The sequence below is a fragment of the Rhagoletis pomonella genome, unplaced genomic scaffold (assembly GCF_013731165.1).
Source record: "Rhagoletis pomonella isolate Grant_MI unplaced genomic scaffold, Rhpom_1.0 Rhpom_scaffold_00005, whole genome shotgun sequence".
Taxonomy (NCBI): domain Eukaryota; kingdom Metazoa; phylum Arthropoda; class Insecta; order Diptera; family Tephritidae; genus Rhagoletis; species Rhagoletis pomonella.
In genome coordinates, this window is record NW_023458559.1 from 50,937,388 (window position 1) to 50,947,417 (window position 10,030).

At 34.8% G+C, this 10,030-nt stretch overlaps 2 protein-coding genes across 2 annotated transcripts in view; one reads left to right on the forward strand and one right to left on the reverse strand.

Annotated features, from left to right (window-relative positions):
• Nucleotides 1-40: 40 nt before the first annotated feature.
• Nucleotides 41-1,455, reverse strand: LOC118739165 (probable chitinase 10). The gene is made up of 4 exons (XM_036470349.1): nt 1,201-1,455; nt 651-1,122; nt 479-587; nt 41-385 (listed from the first exon to the last, which is right to left on the reverse strand). Coding segments are annotated over exons 1-4 (819 nt in total). The 5' UTR covers nt 1,202-1,455; the 3' UTR covers nt 41-148.
• A 2,601-nt stretch (nt 1,456-4,056) lies between these two features.
• LOC118739162 (uncharacterized membrane protein DDB_G0293934-like) overlaps nt 4,057-10,030 on the forward strand; it is a gene marked incomplete in the record, with an annotated part of 266,030 nt that continues 260,056 nt past the window's right edge. Inside the window, 1 exon segment of the mRNA XM_036470346.1 lies at nt 4,057-4,626.

Genomic DNA, 10,030 nt, shown 5'->3' on the forward strand with positions numbered 1-10,030 from the left:
TTCCCATTTTTTCATTAAAAATGATTTCACCTTGTTTTCTTTAAATATTTTTATGTTGCAAAAATATCCGATTTACCCACACCACAAAAATCTAATGCACCTTGGTATATGTATGCAATGAATTGCATTTGTTGAACCACGAAAAATGTCAATGCTTCTTTTGAATGTCTTCTAAACGACGGCAAGCACCAACTTCCTTGTCAAAGTACAGACTCGCTGCACAGGTCATGAGAGCACCCTTACCATTGACGCACATGAAGTACTGATTGGGATTGCGGTGGGCAAGGAAATTAATACCTTCAATAGGGCATTTGATGTCAACCATACGAGGAGCGATCATAGCCGCTGTTTGCAAGGAAACAGATCGTGAACTACTTTTGGAAATCTAGAAAAGTAGAAAAAATTATATCGTATCAGGAAGGGGAGAGAGAGCAAAGAGACAAGCAAGTGAATGTGTATCAAAAGTATGTAAACTTACTGTGCAATTAACGTTGGCAGGCAAGTCGCAGCAATTACAATCGCTGCTGAAGTACAAACCAGAGACGCAGGATTGATTTTGAGGCAAGCCATTCATGCAGATAAAATATCTGCAGAAGAAAAAAAAAATTAACTAGAATTTTCAATGTATGCGTGAACATTTGCACTCTTACTTGTTACAAGCCGATACGCTGGGAACGTAGACAATATTTTGAGGATCTTGGTAAATGGAGCAGCGATCTGCAGCACAATCAACATTCCTTGGCAAATCACATGCACGTAAGTTGGGGTTGTATTGCAAATTGTCAGCACATTGTTGCAGAACAGGCGTGCCAGCGAAACAGAGCACATATTTGTTGCAAGTTTTGATCAGCGCAGTTGAATTCAATACATCCTTATCACATGTCAAGCAGCCAGAGCTTGTTGCTACACACGATTGTGAGGCCGCATTGAAGTACAAACTGTCCCGGCATTGCTGTGCGATAGCTTGACCATTGTTGCAGTAGTAATAGTTGGAACAGTTTGTTACATCCGCAATAAAAATGTTATCGGAAACACCCTCGCAAACATTAACCGACGCAGCATTAGCACTGGTGGCGATGATGGCGAAGAGCGCCAGTAAACCGATGGCGTAGAAGCGATTCACTAAAATAATTGAGCAATTTGGATGGTAAAAAAAATTTAAAATGCCAAAAAATATATCCTGTTTCCAGTGGCACTCACTATTCGTTGGGAAAATGTTTTAGAACCAGTTGCCAGTTAGAGTTGTCCCGGGGCAGTTAAGCGGTAGCGGCCGTAAATGTCGTCAAGTTAAACAGCAAAGTTTGTACTGTTTGTTCCATATAGAATGACTTCATTTTTATATTCGTACATACGATGTTAATAGCTAGATAGTCGCGTATCACAGCGTGTAGCCACTCAGGCGATGGTAAAGATGCTATCAATTTACGATCTTATCGAAGCCTATTTTTGTTGTACCTGTGGAAGCATATGTAAGTATTGAAATTATAGAAGCGGCATTTTTTTATTTTGTTGTACATACTTACAAGAATAGATTTTTTTTTTTGACTTCCTAAAACATTGAACTTCATTATGTTACACTCGTAGATGCTGGTTCACGGCTTTATTTGTATATTTTTTTTTTTAGATAAACAGACCAGAGAGTACAGTTTTTCTTTTTAATTTCATATATTTCTTAACCGTCTATTGCATGAATTATGAATAAACAATTCCTAATTGTGAAAAACACGTTATTTACGTATCAATAAACCTTAAACGAAAGACAAAACGACTCCAATTCATTTATTTTAAATATTATTTAGCAAAGAAATACATATGAAGAAAATTGTATGAAAACAATAAAAAACTGTTGGGTATCGATAAACTAACTATTGATTGACACAGAAGAGGATGTGTTCATTAAGGAAATATTTTTTATTTTACAAAAAAACAATTGCGTTTTCACTAGTTTCCCTTTTTGGCAGTTCAATTCCGCGCACACGAGTATACGTTTTTGACCACTCACACAAAAGTGAGGTTATATTCAAATGTCCTCTACCCCTAGACAGAATAATTACATTCCGTTATTCGTAGTCAACTTTGCAATGCATTCAATTTGTTGATTTTTCATGAAAGTGTAGTTAATTCGATAAATAAATCACTTAAATATAAGTTTAAAATATTTAGCAAAATTTGCCAATTTTCAGCAAAAGTTCAAAATTTTTTGCATCTTTTGCAGTTTCTGGTTTGAAGTTACTACAAAATCTCGTTGGTTTTTGATAATTTCTGACGGTATTGGGTATTCGCTTTGATCTTAAAAAAAAAATTCAAAAATATTTTGTACTTTTGGTTCTTTTGACAGAATACTAATTCATTATTTTACTAAAGTATATAAGTACCAGAGTTGTGCAATAATGTTAAAGTAAAAAAGTTAATGCATTAATTTATGAAATTTAACTAAAATTAATATTTCAATGCATTTATTCTGAAAAATGTAATGCTAATGACATTTTTTCCATTAAATTATCCAAGCTAATGCTAAAGAAAAAATTTTAATGCACTAAAATGTTTAATACTTTTGCTCGTTTGCATTGTTAAAAACCATTAAATTTGTTTTCTAGTGAAAGATGAATAACCTCTTTTGGAAGGACTTGGAATAATTACTAATAGTTTTTTCAGCTTCATTATATTATGTGTATTTGTAGAAAAATTCTTCTAAACATTTTTAGATGTTTTATGAAAATAAAAGCCAATGTGTATGCAACTCAGAGTGCTTTTGTAGATTTTTATGTTGATTGTTGATGCCATGGAACTTGACATAGTGAAAACCAGCCTTAACGTCCGTTACAATCTTTTTTGACCTTAAAATTCTACCCTCAACGTCAGCAAAGAGTTTTAACTTCGAAATAAAATTGGTTAATGGGTTTTTAATGCTTGTTATAATTTTAATGCAATAAATTATTGCAACAGAATTCATTTAAACATTTTAATGTTAATACAAAAAAAATCATTGGCATTATTTCTTCGGAATTAATGCAGTGAAATTTTCATTTACATTTTTCATTACATTATTTTCACTTAACTATACCATTTGTTTGTATTGGTATAAATAACTGCAAAAACGTCTTCAAACTTTCTCGAAAATATAAAAAAGCGCCTTTTAGCTTTCATATCTAGCGCTATCAACGGATTTTTACCCAAGAAGCTGCAGAATATGTATGTATACTTACCTCAGCAATAACAACAAGCATTTTTACATGCTTTTACATATGTATGCACAATTGTATATACAAAAAATATGTATTGATGTGTACATACATAATTTACAAGTATGTTAACAACTGATAACTCGAATCTGACTCGTCGATAACTTCAACCGAATACAAGTTCAATGTTATTGAATATTTGGCGAAACAGCAAATAACACTTTCGAAATAAGTTTTTTGCTTTCATTTTAATTGCACGCGCAGTTTGTTAGACTTTTATTAAATGAACATTTTTTGATTAAGTCAATTACTTATGAAAAGTACTTCTACGTTCCAATTGCCGATTCATAGCAGCAATAATTTCAGGCGCACCACCGACTGTGTCGCAGTACATACATACGACAACAAAGTTGTATGTAGTTCCGACGGAAGTGTGATATGACAGAAGATAAATCCAACAGCGCGTTCCCGTACTGCAGAATTTAGTCAGAAATAGACTGAAGTCGTTGCCGTACACGGATTTACAATAGCTTCAGTACTATCTTCGGGACTATTTCTGACTAAATCATAGAGTACAGGTACAGGTCACTAATTTTATTTCTGCTAGAAAAATTATACAGAAAATATCTGTGGTCCATAATATTAAGTTTTTAAATTTTAACGCACGTCAGGTAAAGCTCCCATTTGAAGATTCAGTTAAAAGCGTATGCGCATGATTTCGGAGTACGACTGACATTTGCGCTGAAAAAATATGAATACATACATGCAAATAAAGCAGCATCACAAGAGTAGGCAGCATCAATTCAGTACACACACACACACATGCACACACACACACATGGCATAACATAAGCGGTCAAGATGTCAAAGTCCTACAATAAGCTTTCATCCTGCCAAATCTCTCACAGTCGCTGAGAGCAAAGACATTTTATAGAAGAGCAGCTCCACATGAATGTGACCGAGCAGTTTGCTTATGTTTTAGTCCTTTCGCAGACACACGACCGACAGTAGCGCGAGTCAGCAAGCTGAGTGACATTCACTAGTGTATAAAAGTAGCTCGCGTAAAAAAATTACTAACTAAATACAGAAATTAATAAAGAAAAATATCTATCACAAACATCGTTTAGCTGCCATCTAAGCTTAAAAATATTAGTATCAACTTATTCGTAATTAATATAGAAATATGTAAGAGTTTGTATTTTATTAAAATAAATCGCGAAAACGTGACTATCCAATAGGCAAAAATATTGCATTTCGCCATGGCTAGTGTGTGCGAAAATGTAGTATAAGCGAAGTTGCCAAGAATTGGGTGCAAGTAGGTAAAAGCCGAGGGAAATTTTCAAGGACTCGTCGGGACAATCCACACATACACGCACATATGCACATATACTTACATATATACATATATGCATTCTTCAATTTGCATTCAAGCGACCAACAGCAGAGGCAGCGACAGCGACAGCAGCACCCTATGTGTTCAAAATAGTGTTAAAAGTAATATATAAACAAATATTTATTTGTGTACAAGTGTTCTGTTTTTTTTTTGGTTTTTTTTTGTGTATTCGCGTCTACCAAACGCGCTGAAGACAGCAGTGTCAGACGAAAGGTGAATTTCGCCAAAACAAAGAAAAGTAGAAGACCAAGCAACTAATTGGCAACGTGCTGAAGGCGAAAGTAGAAGCCGTGAGTGCAATTGAAATAAAAGTGAGTATGGCGAGTATGAAAGAAAACAAAATTTTTGTCAGTGCGAGTGCATAAAAGAAATTTGAACCCAAAAAGTATAGTAGATATATATTTTTAAGTAGGTTTTTAAAGCAGCAAAAGTGAGAATTGTATACATACATACCTATGTATGTAAATAAAGCAGAAGTTGCAGATAGAATTAAATACACAGTTTTCTTACTGTAGTGTTTAATGCTGGATATCATTATTCGAGGTAAAATTAAGGCAATGTCGCAATCACTCAGTCATACATACATATGTGCTCACATTTTTGGCAAAGAGGGGACAAGCACTAACAAGATTGCTTTAAAAATGATTACTACTACGTTTCATGCAGATTTTGAGGTTTCAATAAAAAAAATAACTTAGCAAGGACCATTAAGGTATCTCGGCTTCAAAAAAAGTGATAGTCATTCGATAAAATCTTAGGAATATAATAAACACAACCAACCTGGTCAACGGGGCGTATGAGTGATCTGAATTTTCTGCTGCTCTAAGCAAAAAACGATTTTACTTCCGGTGAAACCAGCAATTTAATGCCCCGTTAACATTATGCCAGTAGCATGGGAGTTCAGTGAACCAGTGCCAGCGCTGGGCAGGAGAGCCGACTATCTACATTATTCCAGTTTTTCAGAAGCCAGGGAAATGATAAATACAGTATCTATTAATTGAGGATAAACGCAGTAAAAATCTATATTCTAAACATAATCAATTGTAAGCGTTGCGAAAAGTTGTGGATAAGTTGATAAGGAATTCAAATGTGAGAAAATCTCAAACAGTGGTATTGAAAGCACTGGCATAATTTTCTCGAGTATAAAATCATTTTTCACTTAAATTGCTTCGTGAGACTGGCTATAAGAAACAACAACTATAATTTTTTTGAGATTTTGGGGAAAGTGATGCTATTTTAGTGAGGGCTTTTACTCTATCGGACTTGTATGTCACGTGTTAAAAATAAGTATTAGCAAAAATGAATTCAATGAAAATTTCTGGAGCCGAAATTTCATAAGCCGCAAATATACATACATATGTATGTACAAACGTAACATCATCAGTTGAGATCGATTGAGCCGATCTGGTGGGTCCCCTTCTTGGTGGGTTCGTGATTATCAATGCAAGGAGGTTTGGAAAAATCTCCTCACCAGGTGGCCCTGGAGTGTAGTCATTATTAAAAATCTTCTGATTTGGCTCATATTTGGAATGTGTGTGGGTAACGCAAAATACATATGTAAATACTGCAGTAAAAAATAATAATATACAATAAACTGTTAACTTAGTCTTTCAGTTTAATAAAAAGTTTCTATGCTACACTAACATGAGTATTAGATTTTTTTTTATACCCCAGCGCATTTGTGCACAAGGGTATTTTAACTTTGTTCGCATAACGGTTGTTTGTAACAGCCAGAATGAAAAGAGAAATCGATTAAGCCATGTCTGTCCATCTGTCCGTGTACACGATTACCCGAGCCAAAATTGAGATATGTCAACGAAATTTGGTAAGTAGGTTGCTCTTTATCCAAGGTAGGTTGGGATTAAAAATGGGCGAAATCGGGCAATAACCACGCTCACCTCCCATTTGAGGTAGAATTTTGGCATAAAATAAGACAGTTATACAATTTTTGGAAAAGGGGCGTGGCCCCGCCTACTTATGATTAAATGCTGTATCTCTGCAGTCCCTTTACCAATCTCTACCAAACATTGCTTAGAGCCTCACTAAGAAACTCGCCGAAAATTTTTGAAACCAGACAAGAACCACGCCCACCTCCCATTTATCGGTAATTTACAGAAATACGAAAACTACGATAAATTATTAGTAACTCTTTAAGCTAATTTACTCAAAATCGATATATGCAAGGACCTCTTAGCAGAAAATGATTTTTAGGAACATTTTTGGAAAATGGGTGTGGCACCGCCCACTTACGCCTACATATATGTATCTCGGTACCCGGTTTATCAATTTCTACCAAACTCGGCATTTAAATTTCAGAAATTCGAAAACTCCGATCTTTCCATAACTAAAGATGCGAACTTACAACAATCTTTTAACAAGACACAATATTATTGATTTTTGTTAAGTGGGCTTGTCACCACCCATTTATGACTCCAGAAGTATATATCGATAGCCGCCTTACCGATTTCCACCAAATTTGGTCCAATTCCTTTCAATATATCGTAGCATATTATTGAAACGGTTTGACATTGGGAAAAATATTCTTCCTTATCACACAGTTTACTGAAAGGTGAAAAAAGGATATTTAATACGTGCGCCAAGCATATAAAGTTCGGTTTCGCCTGAACTTATACTTCTTTACTTGTTACTATACATTTTAGTAAAGAAAAAATGTTTCACTAGGCTTAGTAAATTTTTCTTTTCACTATTATGTAGGTTGTTAATTTTAGTGGGCATCAGTAAATTCACCACTAAACATCAAGAGTAGTAGTGAAAAATTTCGCACTATCATTAGCTACTAGTTTAAACTGAAAATTTAGTGCACTACCCCCAACTCTGATTTAGGCCACTTGAACCGTTTTTTATATTTTAATTCTTTTTTTTTTTAACGGATAAGTTGTACCTCAAAGGCCTTCTTATACCAATTTAGTTTCGATCATTGGAATATGAATTGGACTCCTAAGTTTTTATATGAGAATTGAAGTCGGTTGTCTTTTTGCCTCGAAACAAAATTTTAAGTGTTTTCCTTTGCTGGAACTTTGTTATGTGATGAAATAAATGTTCTGACTAAAATTCATCCAAATCAAAAGTTATCGATTTCAACCATTGGTCTATTCGAGATAGATTGATCTACGTACATATATGTATATCAAGTCGTCGGCTAAGCAATCCAAAAAGTATTTGTTGAATAAGTGGTTGCGTGATCTGGCTAGAGCGGGACAGTGGCAGTCCACCTCGTCTCTGCAACTGCGACAAAAATAGTTAGTTGGATATTCCAACTGCTTTTCATGCGTTCCCATAAGGCAGTGTCCGATTTTTACTTCGACTACTAACCTGAGAAAATAGTGGTCAAACAAGCTGATAGCTAAGGATCGCTTTACATTGACTTTTGGCCAGATAGTTTTGATGTAAGGTGGTTTTCACAGCCCACTTGGACTTTTCTTTCGCAATGATCTGTGTTTTTAGGAGGTAAGAGGAAAGCCCCGTCTCGAGCAGAGTTGACTCCGAATATTTCCGTATCTCTCCTTGCCAGATTGTCGGCAATATAGTTGCCAGTTGATACTCTAAGGGCCGATTGCTCAAAGCCTGGTTGACACTAATCCCCGGTTAAACATCGTTACCGACGTTACCGACACCATGTTATTTGCATGGAGCCGAAAACGTCGATAACGATGTTAATCGGTGATTAGTGTCAATCAGGCTTTGAGCAACCGGCCCTTACTGTTGCCATTTTTATTGACTTTCAATATTTTCAATTCTAATTTATTATAAATTGGCTATGTAGGCCCATTTTTAGCACAGTTACATACTTAACGATACGAGGATCGGCCAGTTGTCGAAATTCGACGCTTTCTGTTCATTCACTTTTTTATTTTGCTTGTCACCAATATATACTCCTTTATGCTAATGACGATTTAGAAGTAAAACAGAACACAAAAAGATATACTAATGTTGTTAGGTGGGGTGATATACATATATATATATACCTTTGAAAATAATTAAATAATCCTAAGCAGGAAAGAAATTGGATAAGACTCTTTGATTCGCAACAATTATATCAGGTGCAAAAAATCGAAAAAAACGTTGAATTAAATTGTATCTGCGGTCATGAATATCGTGCGCCAAAAATCAGTAAGGGAAATAAAAAAAAAAACAAAGCACAAGAAAACGGTATTGCGAATGTACAGGAAACTTAAAATCTAATTATGAAGGTCAATAACAATGTTATAAGTCTCCTCCCAATCGACTTTCACATTTTAGTCTGTATGTCAGGTGCCACGCCCCCTAGGTAACAGGGTTAGCATTAACATTAACTTCGGTGTATGTTTCAATGAAATCGAGCGAACGGTGTCCCCAAAAAAGGAGTTCAAAATTTTCGTGTGGCGTATTTATATTTAGAGATAACTAAGAGACCTGATTCTGGCCAACAGGGCGTATGAGTGATTTTGAACGAATATCAACTAGAGTTACTATTCCATATGTAAGTTAAGAAAAACTCTGTAATTTAGGATATAGTATGTATGAAAAAAAAATGTCAAAAGAAGCCGAATACGAATTAATTAATTTGATAAAGTCAAATTTGTCTAAATACCAAAGATGCATGACATTTTTTTTTAATTTCTGTTTAATGCAGAAATGCTGCATAAAAACAAAAATTGTGGAAAAAATTTTGCTTAAGTTTTTTTTTTTGCGGTTAGGGCTCGCTACATACTGAACAAATTTTATAAATTACCAGAATAACAAGAAATCGATTCGGAAAAAATTCGTTTCAGCCATGTCTGTCTGTATGTCTGTAGGTCTGCCTGTTTCAATGCAAATTAGTTCTTCATTTTTTAAGATATACAAGCGAAATTTGGTACACGGGTCTATAATGTACTAATTACAGAGGCCAACAAAAATGGAAAAAAATTGTTGCGGCAAATGTTAAAGTGGTTTTTTGACTGATTACGAATCCCTAAGTACAAAGTTTCCATCAGCTCCAGAACTTGAGAAGAACGAAGAGAAAGCGCCAAAAAATCGCATTTTTTGCTATATTTTAGGAGGTGATACAACCTTCCACTTAGGCTTAAATTAAAGCTAAAACTAAAAAAGAATTTTTGCTTATCAGATAGCTCACCCCCTCCCCCCATTTACCTTCTCCTCAAGTTTGGCAGGGGACTTATTGGACAGTACTCGCATAAATGTAATATTCCAAATTTCTCAAGAACCGTTAGTAGTTTTTAAATTGCATAAATTTGTGTGAATAATTTATTAAATAATCCCTCAACTTAAATCCTTCCATTCATGATTATCCCCCCACGTTTGGCTTGGCATATTTAATGATGTCAACAGTGGTTCGGCAAAAGCTTAAGAAGTAAAAATCTGTATTAAAGATAATCATTTAATGCTGAATCATCTTTCATGTAATTACAATTCAAGTATTGTCTTAATAATCATTAACACTGACAATGCCTGT

Coding starts and splice junctions, on each gene's coding strand:
- LOC118739165 (XM_036470349.1), bottom strand. Junction 588..650: donor AGCGTATCGGCTTGTAACAA/GTAAGAGTGCAA, acceptor TTTCTTCTGCAG/ATATTTTATCTGCATGAATG. Junction 386..478: donor CTGCCAACGTTAATTGCACA/GTAAGTTTACAT, acceptor CTACTTTTCTAG/ATTTCCAAAAGTAGTTCACG.